Genomic DNA, 17,654 nt, shown 5'->3' with positions numbered 1-17,654 from the left:
TGGATTGGAATTTGTGAGGCAGACAGGCTCAGAAAGTATGCCCAGGCCTTGGGGAGAGCTTGCTGGGGGGAAGATAATTGGCCCGAGCCCGGGCTCCAGGTGAGGTCAGGTATTCTGAATCAAAGGCTGGAGACTCTGCCAGCTTGTCAGCTGTTGGGGTTGTTCCTTTTAATTGAGGTAGTTTACATACAGTGGGCTGCACAGGTCTTAAGTGTGCAGTTCGGTGAGTTTTCACACATGCAGAAGTCCGTGTACGTGGAACATTTCTGTCACTCCCAGTAGCTTCCAGACCATGTTCAGAATTCATTAGTGAGGTCGTGTAAGATACCCCGCAGGGGTTCCAGTCAGTGCTGTGTCCTGTGACAGCCTCAGTGTGCCTGTCTCCTCAGCTCAGGACATTTCCGCTTGTTCCTGACCCCTTTATTTCTCCCATGTTAGCTTTATAATTTTCTCTGAGTCTGTATCTTCCCTTATTAAATTAGTACCCATTCATTTAGAGCTTCCCATCACTGGTGATGCTGTCCCATTTTCAGTGAACTTTTTCAGTGTATGCATACGCTGCTGATTTTTAGGCATTATCTTGTATATAATAGCATTTATCACATGGGATTTTCCTGACTGATTGCCTTGGATTTTCTGAATGCACAGTTGCCACTTTTTAAAGACATTTTTTCTTCATTTTCAGTTAGGTGTCCCGTGTTGCCCCTGAAGCATCTCTTACCAACTTTTGTACTACATTGGTTCTTGTCTGCTTTTCCTGATTTTATTTTTAAAGATGACGTCTATAATAGTTTTCTCCATTAAGTATAATGTCGGCTCTATATTTAAAAATAACTTTTCAAACCTTTGAGAAGGTTTCACATGATGAATTATGTGAAGCATTTTGCTTGGTTTTGTGCTGGAACCACGTTCCAGAGGAGATGGCGTGGGTGGCGGTTGATCATCCTTCTGAGGTCCTGGTGTGTTTTGTTTGTGATGTTTTATTAGAATTTCCTATCGATGTTCATACACAGGAACAGTTATTATTGTCATTGTTAATAGTTTCACGATCAAAACACTGTTGATGTCGGAAGTTGAGTAATCCCTGCCCCATCTGACCTGGCGGTTTGTCAGGTAGCTGGTTAGGTGGAGGGCTGAGAGCAAGCACACCCTTTTAACCTGGAGTCTCTCTGAAATCCTCTCCTGTCCAGGCTGTGTTTCATGCCACAGCCGCAATGATATTTCTAAAATTCGGATCTGATCCTGTCCTTCTCTGACTTAAAATCGGCCAGTGGCCACCACAGGATGACCTTCTGGGGCCCTCTATCCTTCCTGTCCTTGAGGCCCAGCCCCCCAGGTCAGCCCCGATTGTGACAGAGAGGACGAAGCACAGGGGAGGCCCAGCATGCAGGGCCGTCAGGGCAGGCTGAGCAGCTGAAGAACATTTTGGGGCAAGGGGGCACCAAGTGCAGGAGCCTAGACTTTGGAGTCAGCCAGAGAAGAATGTAACATCCTAGTTCCTGTGGCCCTACGTAAATTGTTTAACATCTTTATGCTGTAATTTGCTAAACTGTAAAATAATTATAATTTCCTCCGTAAAATGCGAGTATACTTTTCTATAGGGATTGAATGTGTAACGTGTAAACAGTGGAGAGGGTAAAGAATACACCATTAATTTTTCCAAGGGCTTTTATCGCTCAGTTTGTTCTCTGTAGCAGCTGTGAGCTCTGCGTTTATGAGAGTCTAGAATCCTAGATCGTATACCTCGCCCAGAACACCTTCAGGCCACTCCCAACAGAAGACGAGAGTGATAGATGGGGTGAGAGATTTTAGTCGCTTGCAGGGGCATTCTGCAAAGGAGCATCACAGGCACCACACAGGAGCGGGGTTGGTTTGTTACCCATGAACCTTAATTCGTTTTTGCTGTTGTTAGCGCTCCAGTAAGTAGGTTATTTTTAGCAGCTGGCCAACAAGGCCCTGACTGTGTCTGCTTCCTTTTTCCAAGGAAGCAGAATCTGTGCACAGGACATGCAGCCTTTTAGGCCGAGGTGCTTCCCCGTGCAGGCTTCCCAAGCTATCAGTGAAGGAGGACCTGTTTCTATTTTTTTTCCTAAAGCAGTTACTAGAAAAGGAAATTTCTGAAAAGGTATACAAACTTTTATTATGAGCTCCAACAGCCCTGAAAGTTACTATTTCAGATTGCTCCAGAAATTTCTAAAGATGCTCATCCCCTTTTTCTGTCTCGTTATGACCTGGTAACAACAAATCATTCCTGACCTGCCCTGGTCCTCTGACTGTGCTGGGAGCAGCCCTGCCGCTCCCTTCCGTGAGGTCAGCTTGCACGTGGGTGAAAGAGTCATGTTCTTATTTGAAAAATAAAAGTTGCTTTGTCAGTAGCGCTTCCCAGATTTTTTTCTAATAGATCAGAATCAACAGCTGCTTATTGAAGCCTCCTGTCTTAGGACTTACGTCCTTGTGTGAGGTCACTTTTATCCAGCACTTTGGAGAGTCGAGCATCCGGCAGATAACAAACACCCCTCCATCGGCACACATACAGCAGGTTCTTACCCCTGGGGTGCACAGCCGTGACCTAGGGCGCGGGGTCTTTGTGGTGTCCGCACCCCCTTCTCTGATCTCAGTGCAGCCCGAATGGTTTTTGAGGCGGCTCTGTGCCTGGGAATCCACGGCTGTAAAAGCTCTCTTGCAAACTGGCCAGAGAGAGCCAGCAGCCTTGACTAGAACCTCAGTCCTTTGAGAGGACTTTCTTTGCTATTGGGTGCTGCTTAAAGAGAGAGTAACTGTGTTACTTGTTTATTTTTATTGCTGTGCTTACAGTCATTTTCTAATACAGGGCTGTGCTGAAGATAGGATTTTAATTTTAAAATGAGACAGTTTTGAGTATATAAAGCCTGCTTTGTGTCCTGAGAAAGGAAATGAGTGTTTGAGCTGTTTTTCCCTTTCGCAGCAGAGCCAGTCAGTGGGAATGAAAGATGAACGTCAGGACGGGGTCAGAGAGTCCAAGACGGGGACTCTGCTCTCAGCTAGGCCACATCCCTCCCATGTGTCTTCATGGTCCAGATTTGAAGACAGTGTAGTGCAAGGGGAAAGGACTTTGAGTTGAAAGCCTTAGGTTTGAAGTTTTCTAGAGCGAAAGCAACATGGGACTAGACTCTAAGCCTGAGCGGTTGCCCTCTGTGTCCCCAGAACTGAAAGCAGTGCCTTCAGCTCCCACCTCCTGCCTAAGAAAAGGGAATACACATGCCTGCACGGAACGAACTGGGGATAACCTGCCTGCCCGTTAACAGCAGAGTGGATGCAACAAGGGCATGCTGCACAACAACAAAAACGATAAACCACTACACACAACCACTGGGGTGGATGTTCACAAAAGATGCCAGACACAGAGGACCCATTTGTATGCAATTCAGAAACAGTCACCTGGGCTGGAAGTCAGGGGAGTGGGCCCTTTGGCAGGCTGGAGGCGGGTCTCCCCTGGGCAGCGGTTTGCAGGAGCCTGCCAGGTTACCTGCTCTGTGTCTTGATCGGAGTGGCGTGTTGGGAAGGGTGCTGACCTTTACACTTAAGATCTGTGGGCTTTGTTGTATAGAAATTATACCTAAATTTGAAAAAAAGGAAGAAAATGCGTACTTGATGGGGAAGATAATCAGATAGCCCCAGACATTCTTTATGTCTACGATCCGTTTGTGTAAGCTTTTAAATAGAAATTGCCTCATTTTTGTCTTTAGTATTACTGCCTTCAGGTCCAGAATACTTTATTTTGAAGTATAATTGACTTAGAATACTGTTGGTCTCAGGTGTACAAGATAGTGATTCAATGTTGATCACAAAACGGTGATCACAAGATGGTGTAAGTCTAGTTACATGTGTCACCATACAGAAGTGCTATAGTTGTAGCCACTGTAGTCCGTCCCCACACTGTATGTTATCTCACTGGCTTATTTATTTTATGACTAGAAGTTTGTACCTCCTCATCTCCCTCACCTACTTCACTCATCCCCCCACCCCTCCCCTCTGGCAGCCACCTATTCTCTGTGTCTGTGAGTCCGTTTCTGTTTTGTTTGTTCATTTGGTTTTTGCTTTTGGGGTTTTTTTTTTAGATTCTGTGTATAAGTGAAACCATACAGTATTTGTCTTCTCCAGCTGACTTATTTCACTTTGCATAATACCCTCTATGTTGCTGCAAATGGCAAGATTTCATTCTTTTTTTATTCCAGCTAATATTCCATTGTGTATATATACCACGTCTTCCTTTTCCATTTCTCTATAAATGGGCACTTAGGTTGCTTCCATATCTTGGCTATTGTACATAATGCTGCAGTGAACATAGGGGTGCGTATATCTTTTCAAATTAGTTTTTGATTTTCTTCAGAAAAATACCCAGGACTGGAATTGCTGGATTGTGTGGTAGCTCTATTTTTAACTTGTGAGGAACCTCCGCATTGTTTTCCATAGTGGCTGCACCAATTTACATTCCCAACAGTGCACAAGGGTTCCCTTTCCTCCACATCCTCTCCAACACATGATTTGTTGTCTTTTTGATAATAGCCATTCTGACGGGTGTGAGGTAATATCTCATTGTGCTTTTGATTTGCATTTCCCTGATGATTGGTGATGTTGAGCATCTTTCTGTGTGCCTATTGGCCATCTGCATGTCTTCTTTGGAAAACTGTCTGTTCAGGTCCTCTGACCATTTTTAATCGGCTTGTTTGTATTTTTTTTTTAAATGATAAGTTGTATGAGGTCTTTTTATATATTTTGGGTATTAACTCCTTAACATATATATGATTTGCAAATATCTTTTCCCAGTCAGTAGGCGGCCTTTTTTGTTTTGTTGACAGTTCTTTTTGCTATGCAAAAGCTTTTTAGTTTGAAGTAGTCCTATTTGTTTATTTTTGCTTTTGTTTCCCTTGCTTGAGGAGACAGATCCAAAAAAATACTGCTAAGATATTGTCAAAGAGCGTACCGTGTATGTTTTCTTCTGGGAGTTTTATGGTTTCAGGTGTTACATCCATCCTGAGTTTGTTTTGTATATGGTGTGAGACAGTAGTCCAGTTTGATTCTTTTGCATGTAGCTGCCTGGTGTTCCTAACTCCATTTATTAAGGAGGCTGTCTTTTCAACCATTGTATGCTCTTGCCTTCTTTGCCATCATGTAATTGATGATGTAAGTTGGGTTGATTTCTGGGCTCTCTGTTCTGTTCCACTGATCTATGTGTCTGTTTTTGTGCCAGTATTATAGTGTTTTGATGACTGTAGCTTTGCAGTATAGTCATTCTGAAGGCAGGGAGTCTGAAGACTGAAGTGAGTCTCTCATAGGCAGCATTTATATGGGTCTTGTTTGTTTGTTTGTTTTATCATTCAGCCACTCTGTCTTTTAATTGGAGCATTTAGTCCATTTATATGTAAAATAATTATTGATAGTATGTACTTACTACATACTAGCAGTTTTGTTCGGTTTTCTGGTTGTTTTTGTAGGGTTTTATTGTTGTTTTTCCTTGTTTCTTTTACTTTCTTCCCTTGTGATTTGGTGACTATCTTTAGTGTTATGTTTGGATTCCTTTCTCTGTGTGTGTGTGTGTACCTACTATAGACTTTTGGTTTGTAGTTCTCATGAAACTCCTATTAAACAACATATATATATATGTGGTCATATACATATATATGATATATATATATACATTGGTTTTCTTTGAAGTTTGAATGCATTCTAACAATCCTGCATTTTCACTCCCCACCTCCACATTTAATGTTGTTAACATATTTTACATCTTTTTGTTTTGTGTATCCCTTAGCTACTTATTGTGGATTAGATTATTTTCTTACTTTTGTCTTTTAGCCTTCTTACTTGCCTTATAAGTGGTTGATCTACTAACTTTACTGTATGTCTGCCTTTACCAATGGATTTTTCCTTTCATAATTTTTATATTTCTAGTTATGGTCTTTTCTTTTTCACTTAGAGAAGTCCCTTTAACATTTCTTGTAAAGCCAGTTTTATGGTGCTGAACTCTTATACCTCTTGCTTGTCTGTTAAACTTTTTATCTGTCCTTCAAAGCTGAATGATAGCCTTGCTGGGCAGAGAGAGTATTCTTTGTTGTAGGTTTTTTCCTTTCATTATTTTGAATATATAGTTCCACTTCTTCTGACCTGCAAAGTTTCTGTTGAAAATCAACTGATAGTCTTATGGCAGTTCTCCTGTAGATACCTAGTTGCTTTTCTCTTACTGCTTTTTTAAGATTCTCTCTTTATCTTTAGTTTTTGCCATTTTAATTATAATGTGTCTGGTGTGAACCTCTTTGGGTTCACCCTGTGTGGGCTGCTCTGTACTTAGACTTGGGTGTCTGTTTCCCTCCCGGTGTTAGGGAAATTTTCAGCTATAATTTTTTCAAATAAGGTCTCTGCCCCTTTCTCTCTCTCTTCTCCTTCTGGGACCCCTAACATTTGAATGTTAGTAAGCTTGATGTTGTCCCAGAGGTCTCAGACTATCCTCTCTTTTTTTTCTTTTTTTAGCTCTTTATTTGAATATAATTGCTTTACACTCTTGTACCAGTTTTTGAGGTACACCAAAGTGAATCAGCTGTATTTGTACATATATCCCCATATCCCCTCCCTCCCGTGACTCCCTACCACCCTCCCTGTCCTGGTCCTCTAAGACCATCCATCATCGAGTTGATCTCCCTTTGTTATACAGCAACTTCCCACTAGCTATCTATTTTATAGTTGGTAGTATTCCTCTTTTGTTTTTTTTGTTTTTTTTTTTCTTTTTTCCGTTCAGCTTGGGTGATTTCCACTGCTCTTTCTTCCAGGTCACTGATCCATTCCCCATTCCTCTATATCTAATCTACTGCTGATTCCTTCTAGTGTACTTTTTATTTCAGTTATTATAGTCTTCAGCCCTGTGAGACTCTCACTGTGTGCACCCATTCTTCTCCCAAGTTTGCGGGGCATCTTCATGGTCATTACCTTGGACTCTTTGTTTGGTAGATTGCATATCTCCACTTTGCTTACTTCTTCTTCTGGGGTTTTGTCTTATTCTTTTACTTTGAATTCTTCTGTCTCCTCATTTTGTCTAATTCTCTGTGTTTATTTCTATGTATTAGGAAGGTCAGTTACATTTTTCAGTCTTGGAGAAGTGACCTTATGTAAGAGGTGTCCCACGGAACCTGGCAGCCCCTCCCCCTTGGCCACCAGAGCTGTATGCTTCTGTCCCATGTGTCAGTTGTATGGGTCCTTCTGTTGGGGCTGGGCCAGCTACTGTGGGCAGCTGGTGGGTGTGGCTGGTCCTGCCCTGTTGGCTGCCTGGTCCTGCCTTGTGCAGTGGCTGCTGGCCTGCTGATAGGAGGGGCCGGGTCCTGGGGCGGCTGGCTGTGAGTCCCAGAGGGGCACGGGGCTATTGCCAGGCTACTCTTGGGCCTGGCTGGGGGACCCAGAGGGCTAGAGATCTAGAATACTCTGTACAGGGAAAATAGGAGAATTTAGTTTCACCCAGTAGCAGAAGCAATAATAGAATCTCTTCTTTTTGACAGGCTGTCTTTGGCTAGATTGCTCTTTAATTCCCAACTCGACACTTTTATTCAGACAGGCTGTGTCGGCTATATGAGGAAAATGCTTAAGTATTTCTATTCATGAAATGCAAGTGGACTTTATATAGATAGGCCTCGTTTAAGATTGAAACTCTGTCTTTGGAGAAGTGTAACACGGGAATTATTGTGCGTAAAGAAAAGTAAGTCATTCCATGTATTTTATATGAAAGTAAAAGTAGATAATTCAGGTAAATACATGAAATCCAGCACCTTACTCTGTAAGCAAACAGTAGATATGAACTGCTTTTGTTTATGTAAAACAGTAAATGAAGTATTTTCTGCACATAGAAGATACTCACTAAATGTTTGTTGCCTGACTGAATCCAGCTCATGTCGCCTCTGACAACCAGTTCTGCCTTCCTAAGCTCCACGTTCCCCCTCTGTGAAGTTTTTTCTCCTTTGCGTTTTTATTAATGCATTCCCTCCGCACATATTTACTAAGCATCTCATATGTGCACATTTCCATGCCAGGCACTTGTTTAGTCCTTATAATAACCGTATGGGTGAGGAAATGGGTTTGGAGAGGTGAAGTCCTTTGTGGAAGGCAGCTTAGCATCTGTGTAGTGAGAGGAAGCAGAGAGTTTCTGCTGCGTAGGGAAGGGGGAGGGGCAGATTACAACAGGCGGCCTTCTGTTTATCGATGGGCCACAAGTCTCAAGTGAAGCCCAGCAGTGCTGGGGGCCAGCGCATCACGGATAGAGGCGGGAGCGGCCTGGCAGCTCAGTTTTCCAAATGTTTAAACCCTGCGGCTCAGTAACTCAGTTCTTAGGAATCTGTCCCCAGGAACTAATCAGGAACTCAGTCAAGAATTTGTATACAGAAGTGTTCATTCACAGCCTGTTTATACAGCTGAAATTTTGGACATGGCCCAAACGTTCAACAGACAGCAGGAGAACAGTTTGCATTACTTGACACGTACATGGCAATGACTCAGTACTTTGCCAATATTAACTCGTTTAATCCTAACAAGGATTGGAGTAGTGCACAGTGGGAGCTTTTATCGCCCCATCTTAGAGATGAAGAAGTTGAGGCCTGGGTCACACAGCTTGAAATGGTGGGAGCCTGGCCGAGCCCTGATGGCTGGGGCCAGTGTCCAGGCTGCTTCTACCTTTCTCTGTGTATGACAGACAACATTCATGCTCTGGAACATTGTGCAGTATTTTAACATTTTTACCAGTTTCCACTGTATAATGTTATATGAAGGTTATGAAATTATACAGCATGGTTTCACTTTTGAGAACAGACATTTAAAAGGAGGGAGAGACAAGGCTCGTTTCTCCATCACCATCACAACAGGTGCTTATGGATGGTGTCCTCAGTGCCAGGCCCTCCTCAGGTGTAGAAAGGGCAACAAATCAGACGTCAAGATGTTGTCTAACAAGGGAGGTTGTTACTGCATGATCTCTGCCAAATAGTGGGTCTCTCTAAGATACAGTAGATTGGCAGAGACTAAGAAATGACTAAGGTCAGCCTGGAGAGGACAAGGGAAACGGACCCCGAGAAGGGCTTTGGCCAGTGTGCCTGGTGGGGGTGGGGGTAGGAGTTGGCGTGACTGCCTGGGGGTCCATGAAATCTGTGCCATTGTTGGGCAGGCTGGGGCCACCTCACAACGTTACTTTCATAAGGAGAAAACCTACCAAACTCCAAGCACGTGGCCTACTTTGTTTAGTCTTATGTTAGTGAAATTCATTTACTCTTATTTATATTAAGTCGGGATTTCTCTGTTTGGTTTCTGTATTCTGGGTGCACTCTGGCGGGGGGAACTTGTCATTGGACCATCTGCTGCTTTGGCAAGACAGCCAAGTGCATATAAGCTTCACTCTGCCAGGAAGCAGGCGCTGGTGCCTCCTGGGTGGGGATTTTCTCAGTGAAGAAGAGTCGCTTTGCTGCTAGGAAGAGAGGTGAAGTGCACATCTTTATGTGTCTTATGGGGCCAGGGTACGGATGCCAGTCCTGTTAGCTGTGCACGTGTGCAGAGAAAGGGGCTTTGCTGGGGCCGCTGACCTGGGCTTGTCACCACTGGGTTTTGAGAATATTTCTGAAACTGGGGAACGTTCAACTCTTCTTACTCAGAGGACAATTGTGGTACAAAAGGAAGAAACAGTACAGAACTATGTCCGTGGTTATGAAACTGTTTGGTTTGCTTTCCTTTCTCTAGAAACCTGACGTGCGGCTCTCTCGAGGCAGTGTGGACAGGGAGGATGGAGGTCCTCAGGGCCCGGTAAGCAGCTGCCTGCATTCTCATCAGGATCTGGACCACTTTGTGTCCTGGGGTATCCCAGGCTTACTAGTATTTGTTGTGTGGAACACAGTGATTCATTCTGTAACTAAAGTCAATGTTTTAGCCAATATTATTAAAACTTACGGCACACAGTGCAGCATGCAGATTCAGCTAGAGAAATTTATACCCTGTTACTAAAACACTTTTTTCAAAAATAAGCTGAACTCTCTGTCCTAAAGAAGTATGTACACACATTAACTGTTGCTACAAGTTGTCATTTGCCAAATTTTTATACTCTTGTTTCATGTTTTATAAAAGTTTCCACAGTCACAGAAAACTTGTTCAAGCAAGAATTTTTTCTTCTGAGTGTTATGGGGGGAAATGCCTGAAATTCTCTTTAAAGACCTAGTTTATTATTATTCCAAATATATTTAAAGCATACTAGAACTATTCCCTGGTCTTCAGGAGAGAGTAGTTAAAATTTTGTTTTGTTAGGATTTCCATCAGCGGATATCTGGTTAAAGTAAATGCAGACTTCTTTAAAACTTAAAGAAATTCCCAGTAAAAAAGAGAAATCTGCACTTGCCAGGTAACGGATTTAGGGAGCTAAATCTCCACCCTAATAAAGCTTCTGGATAGAAATAAGCCATTTCATTTCTAGACACACATGCATGCATGCGTACATACCTACATGTATACATGAGACTGAGTCGTCATCCAGCTCTGAGATGCATAGTTTTCCCTAGTCTGTGCTATAAAATCCAGCTGCCCCTAAGATCTGGCCTCTAGAAGATGTGTTCAGTCACCAGCATGTAAAGGTTTGGCGTTTCCTCTTACTTTGTACTATACTAAAAACAAAAACAAACAAACAAACAAACAAAACTCAGAATGGAGCTGTACCTGAAAGTATAGTGGTTTTAAATACCTCTGTGAAGTTAATCTCCTTCAAAATGCTGTCTTCTTGAATATAGGCCAGTTTTGAGTATGACTAACCTTAGTAACTTACTTTAAGAAGAGAATGTAGGTGACTGCCTGACTTCTGAGTCAGGGTCATGAGATGTGTGATGTCTTCTTTCTGGCCCTTTTGTTCATGTTGCTATTTGAAGCCAGCCACCATATTGTGAGGAAGTCCAGGCCACATGTAATTGTTCTGGTCAATAACCCCAGCTATGATTCAAACTGATAGACAGTATAAACCACCAGGCATGTGAGTGAATGAAACTTTCGATGATTTTCAGCCCTGGCCTTCCAGCTACCCCAACTGACACTGAGTAGAGCAGACATAGTGATTCTCACCAGGCTTGGTTCAAACTGCAGGTTCGTGAGCCAAATGAATATTGTTGTTGTTCAAAGCCACTAAATTGTGGTATGTTTTGTTATGCAGAAATAGACAACTAGAACAATGTAAAAGCTAAACTATGAAATTTTAAAAAGGAAAACATAGGAAAATATTCATGGCTAGAGTTAGGCAAAGATTTCTGAAAAGGGACACCAAAGCATAAACCACAAAGGACAATATTGATACATTGTTCATCAACAAAATTAAAGAACTTCAACTCTTGTAAAGACACTGTAAAGAAAATAAAAAGGCAAAATTTGAAAAAAAAAAAAAAAAGGTTTGGCATTTCCCATCAGATATGCTGGCACAGTGGGCGCTACAGACAGAGTGTTGGACACTCCTTAGTCTGCAAGTGCAAAACCACACCATTCCCCATTTAACATCTCTGCACATGGTGCTTCTTCCTTATATTGGAGAGATGACATGTAGCTGAAAGCATTTTCCTTTTAGATCAGGAACAAGACAAGGATACTGACTCCCATCACTTTTATTCAACATAGTTTAGGAAGTCCAGGCCACAGCAATCAGATAAGAAAAAGAAATAAAAGGAATCCAAATTGAAAAGGAAGAAGTAAGACTGTCACTGTCTGCAGATGACATGATACTATACATAGAAGATTCTAAAGAGGCCACCAGAAAACTACCAGAGCTCCTTAATGAATTTGGTAAAGTTACAGGATACAAAATTAACATACAGAAATCTGTCACATTTCTATACACTAAGAATGAACTATCAGAGAAATTAAGGAAGCAATCCCATTTACCATCGCATCAAAAAGAATGATACCTAGGAATAAACCTGCCTAAAGAAGTAAAAGGCCTGTTTTCAGAAAACTATAAGATGCTGATGAAAGAAATTGAAGAAGACACAAACAGATGGAAAGATATACTGTGTTCTTGGATTGGAAGAAGTAACATTGTTAAAATGACCATACTGCCCACGGCAATCTACAGATTCAGTGCAATCCCTATCAAATTACTAATGGCATTTTTTACAGAACAAGAATAAATGATCTTAAAATATGTATGGAAACATAAAAGACTGAATAGCCAAAACAATCTTGAGAAAGAACAGAGCTGAAGGAATCACTGACTTTAGACTATACTACAAAGCTGTAGTAGTCCAAACAGTAAGGTTCTGGCACAAAAACAGAAATATAGATCAGTGGAACAGGATAGAAAGCCCAGAAATAAACCCACACACTTATGATCGGTTAATCTACAGCAGAGGAGGCAAGAATATACAGTGGAGAAAAGACAGTCTCATCAATAAGTGGTGCCGAGAAAACTGGAATCTACCTGTGAAAGAATGAAGTAGAACATTCTCCAGCACCATATACAAAAATAAACTCAAAATGGATTAAAGACTTAAATGTAAGATCAGAATCAAAAGGAAACCTAAAAAAAAATTTTTTTAAGATTTTTAAAAGGCCTAGATGTAAGACCAGAAACCATAAAACTCCTAGAGGAAAGCATAAGCAGAACACTCTTGGTCATAAATCATAGCAACATTTTTTTGCTCTATCACCTAAAGCAAAGGAAATAAAAGCAAATGTAAATAAATGGAAGCAAATTAAATGTAAAAGCTTTTGCACGGCAAAGGAAACCATCGACAAAATGAAAAGACAGCCTACTGAGTGGGAGGAAATATTTGCAAATGACATGACGGATATGGGGTTAATATACAAAATATATAAACAGCTCATACAACTCAATGACAAAAAAACAAACAGCCCAATTAAAAAATGGGCAGAAAACCTGAATAGACATTTTGCCAAAGAGGAAATGCAGATGGCCAACAGACACATGAAAAGATGCTCAATATGGCGAATCAGAGAAATGCAAATTAAAAGCACAGTGAGATATCACCCCATGCTGGTCAGAATGGCTGTCATCAAAAAGATCGCCCCCCAAAAACACACACACACACACACACACACACACACACAAAGAACACAAATGTTGGTGAAGACGTGGAGAAAGGGGAACCCCTGTACGGTGGTGGGAGTGTAAATGGGTACAGCCACTGTGGAAAACAGTATAAAGGTTTCTCAAAAAACTAAAAATAGAACTACCATATGATCCAGCAATCCCACTCCTGGACATATATCTGAAGAAAAAAAAAAACCCAGAAACATTAATTTGAAAAGATACATGCACCCCAGTGTTCATAGCTGCGTTATTTATAATTGCCAAGACACGGACGCACCCAGGTGCTCATCCCCAGATGAGTGGTGAAGAGGCTGTGGTGTCTGTACAGTGGACACTACTCAGCTTTCCCTCCCCTGAGGGAAAAGGAAGACTGAATTATCAGTCTTTCCTTTGCTGAGATAACTGTTTGGTGTGACCCTCTTCTCAGAGGGCTCCAACTTAACACTTTTGAAAATGGCCCCCAGTTTCAGGGAGAAGCGTTTGGCTGGAAAGCAGTGTAGACTGTCAGTAGGTCTGAGCTAGTTAATAAAACTAGTCACTGCCTCGTGGAAATGGATCCCATCTGTGTGCATAAAGAGTAGGGCTTCCGTGGTGGTGCAGGGGTTAAGAATCCTCCTGCCAATGCAGGGGACACAGGTTCAACCCCTGGTGCAGGAAGATCCCACATGCCACAGAGCAACTAAGTAAGCCCATGAGCCATAACCGCTGAGCCCACATGCCACAACCACTGAAGCCACGCGCCTAGAGTCTGTGCTCCACAACAAAAGAAGCCGCCATGATGAGAAGCCTGAGCACCACAACAAAGCGTCGCCCCTGCTCTCTGCAACTACAGAAAGCCCACTTGCAGCAATGAAGACCCAACGCAGCCAAAAAAAAATAAACTAAAACAAAAAGAGTAAAAACAAAAACTATTTGGATTTTCAAAATAATATGCAAGTTTGCAGTGTGTTCATTTTTTTTTTAATAAAATAAATTTTATTTATTTATTTATTTATTTTTTGGACTTGTCCAAAACTGAGGTGTCACACCAGGTCCTTCAGGTGACAGTGACAACATAGACATCCCTGTGCTGGGACACCTCATCATCGTTGTCCCTGACGGCACCCCTTCTTGTGATCAGAGGGGCGGGGGGTGGGCGGGAGTTTCCAGACACAGGAGACAAATTTTACACTCCTGAAGCCGAACTGCAAACCAACATGGGCATCATTTCTTTGCAGAAAATTTGAAATTGGAGTGACCACCCTGACCTGTTCCCATAGTGATTCCTTCTCTTGCAGCCCTTATCCCATGCCCTGTTGCCATCATTTGCTTTTTAGCCTAATCCGCCACCCCCATCTGAGGCCTTGAAGGCAGGCCCCTCCCCTGTCTTATTGGCCTTGGACCCCAGCATTTAGCACAGGTGTCAAGGGGGTGGGTGGAAAGGGTGGGAGGAGGAGGCTGCTACCCTGTTATGCGCCTGCTGCACTGACCCAGCTTTTTCTTGTCCCACAGACTGGAAACCAGCACGTATACCAGCCTGTGGGGAAACCAGGTAAATGAAGACATGAGTCGAGTGTCACAAAATGTGCGTGATTTGGAGGGAGGGGTGTGATGCGCAGTTTCTTAGCTTTGGGAAACCTCATCGTGTGTTAACACTTTTCCTCCTGCAGACCTTAGCAGGCGTGATGTTTACCCAATTCAGCCCACGACTAGCGTGTTGGAAAACAAACTATTGCGCTAATGCGTCAGAAATGCCTCTGTAGGGCGCCCTCTCCGAGATAAGCGTCTCTTGTAACAACATGAATCCGTGTGTGTTTGGGAGAAGTTTCCATTCTTTCCATTAACCTACATTACTTAATGGGACGCATTCCTTTACCAGATCCTACAGCTCCACCAAAGAAACCACCGCGTCCCGGAGCCCCCGGGCACCTGGGCAGCCTCGCCAGCCTCGGCAGCCCCGGGGACAGTTACAACGAGGGTGTCAAGGTGAGCGCCTGAGCCTGTGCGCAGCCCTTTTGCTCCAGGCGATGACCCTGCGATAAGCAGAGGGGTCAGGGCTTGGTGGGATTGGTGGGCTCCTTGGTCGGTTCTAGACTCCTCTCTGGGTCAGGACAGACTTTGCTGGAAAACTCTGTTTTTCTCTCACGTGATAGATTCCAGGGCCTCAGTCTGATCCTGACTTTCTATAGATGTTTTCCTCTTATCAGACAGAACGTTTCTTTGAAATACAAAGTGCTGGGGTGGCTTCTGGTTTTACAAATGAATGAAACCAGGACGCGTGGGGAAAGCGAGGCCTTCTGTAGGCTCAGGGTCTCCAGCTCTGTCAGTGTGGCCTAGCGGGCGCGCACGCGTGAGGCAGCACGTGCTGGGGCCCGCAGCCACCGCCTCCGTGTGCCCATTTAAGGAGAGGGGCACACTCTGTTTTCCGTTAGGTCCCTTGTCTCTCAGTACGTAGCCTGCTTCTCAATAGTGGTATATTTTGTCTTCACATTTTAATGTCTCTAAAAGCAAGATGGTGTGTTCATTTAATTGGCATTTTTTTCCTTAGTGGTGCATAAAAAAAGGTACATCTTAGAATCCAGTAGCTATGGGGTCTGTTCAGATAAGCTTTGTTTCACTAATAACCACCTTTTATTGAGTGCCAACTGCTGTGGCAGAACCTGCCCCATGTATTTTAAATCCTCACATCAGCCTCACGGAATTAGTGATTTTATTTTTTTTCCCACCTGCTGCATGAGACGGCCACGGCTCCCAGAGGTTAAAGGGCACATTCAAGGTTATGGCCTCCCCATAGCTGAACCAGCATTTAGTAGCAGACCTGGCTTTCCACACACGTCATGTGCTGCTGCTCTGTTTACCCCCAAAGTCAAGGGACTGATTCTTGGATAGAAGCAGGTGTGTTGCTGTTGCAGGCAGAGAAAACGTCATCTCCAGGTGCAAGTCTGGGAGGGCAGTGACCGGGAGTGACGCAGCTGGCATTGTCTGGGACCAGTCTGCTCCCTGTGGGCTTAGCACCAGTGCCATGGGGCCAGAGGCGCCCCTGCTCCGAGGGCTGGGTCATCAGCTCCTGGAAACCAGGGCGCTAGTCCTGGGGGGCTGCCTGGGGCTTGGCTCCCCCAGCTCCCAGGCCTGCAGGCCCAGGGAAGCCTCCCTGCAACTCTGCTAGCACCGCAGAGGAGCAAAGGAGGACACACGCCTTCCTAATGTGGTTTCTAGACACACATTTTCAGAGGAAAGAGAAATTGGGTTAATGAACTTTTTTCATTTTTAATAAGCAAAAGAAGAAACTTTCAAAATGGCTTGTATCGCAGTGAAAAGCCAACTTTAAAAGTGGATCAGATACCAGCTGAGAATTCTGACCTATATTCATTTTTTACACATGAGTAAGTGTAACTGGGAAATACCCATGTTAATAGGGTATTGAGCAAGTAGAAATCTTTATGGAAAGAGCATGCTTACTTAAAATACACTCAGTTAAAACTTTTTCATAATGAGTAAGTGTGAAGTATATGTTGCCACTTCTTCATGACCCATCTATTTGGTAGAGGTTGTCAAATCCAGCCCGAAAGAACAGTCCTCTTCTAACACAGAAATGCTTACCTTTACCTGGGTGTAACTGAAGTAATTCATCCAGATCATAGCCAGAGATCAGTCTCAGTTTCTCCTTGGTGGCTTTACATTTTGGCTCTGAATTATCAGTCTTTAAGGGCCCCCCACGTGGTTGGGATTGGCTGTGTCCTAACGGCCTACCAAGGGGCCTCCAAGTGGTCAAGCTCCAGAAAATAGGGAACCGGTGGCAGCCATCTCCGCACACCGAGCTGGTGCTTTGGGAGGGTCCTTGTGAATGGCCCCTGGAGGTGTCGTGACAGTGTTTCTGTGGCAAGAATTGGGCAAAGGGTGAATACAAAAGAACAGAGGCTTTGAACAGGTTAGAACAAACCGCCCTCACCTCCTGGAGTGTAGAATTGTTCTTCTTGATGGAGCCCCGGCTGCCACACCTCCTGAGGAAACCTGGCCTGTTCCACTGATCCACTTTGAACTGGCCCTCCTGCCATGTTCAGGGTCTCAGTGCAAAAAACAAAATGCAGACGTGTCTTCTCTTGGAAGTGATGCTGTTTTGAATAAGCTCCCTCTTTCTAGTGCACAGAAAATACGGTGTGGAGGGCTGGACCTCAGAATTTAGGATTCTGCTAAACTTCTGTACCAAAGGGTGTACTTTTTTCAGACAATTCTAAGGAAAGGTCAAGAAATCCATATTTCTCGCAGTTAACTTTGCCTATTATGTTACAGTGGAATAGCCTTGGTTTAAGCTGTAGAGAAAAAAACATTAAAGAAAATTTCAAGTTTAAAGTAAAGGAACGCAACCATAAGAAGTGGTTCAGATGAAGGGCTCTATGTTTTAGTCTTTAAAATAAGCTCCTGGTGTCTTTAAACACACCCCTGAGCCAGGCATCTTTATCACAGCAAGACGGCGAGGTCGAAGGCCATTTTCCAAGGATGTTGGGTGTTGGGGCCAGGCCCAGGGAGTGAGGGTGTGCAGTTTCTCCTGAGTCGCTCAGAAGTCCAGTGGGCAGTTTTCTGTGGATACGAGTGTAGATATGCC

General features: G+C 43.4%; 1 protein-coding gene across 7 annotated transcripts in view; it reads left to right on the top strand.

Annotated features, from left to right (window-relative positions):
- Positions 1-17,654, top strand: part of PTK2 (protein tyrosine kinase 2) — a 235,689-nt gene that overhangs the window by 210,556 nt on the left and 7,479 nt on the right. For all 7 annotated transcript variants that reach the window (XM_057735053.1, XM_057735052.1, XM_057735051.1 and 4 more), the window contains 3 exons: positions 9,739-9,801; positions 14,564-14,603; positions 14,931-15,037. In XM_057735053.1, coding sequence (XP_057591036.1) covers positions 9,739-9,801; positions 14,564-14,603; positions 14,931-15,037 — 210 coding nt within the window. The remainder of the gene's footprint in view (positions 1-9,738; positions 9,802-14,563; positions 14,604-14,930; positions 15,038-17,654) is intronic.

Source organism: Hippopotamus amphibius, chromosome 5, assembly GCF_030028045.1.
Source record: "Hippopotamus amphibius kiboko isolate mHipAmp2 chromosome 5, mHipAmp2.hap2, whole genome shotgun sequence".
Classification (NCBI taxonomy): domain Eukaryota; kingdom Metazoa; phylum Chordata; class Mammalia; order Artiodactyla; family Hippopotamidae; genus Hippopotamus; species Hippopotamus amphibius.
Note: the sequence above shows the minus strand (reverse complement) of the source record. Positions and strands in the feature narration are given on the sequence as shown.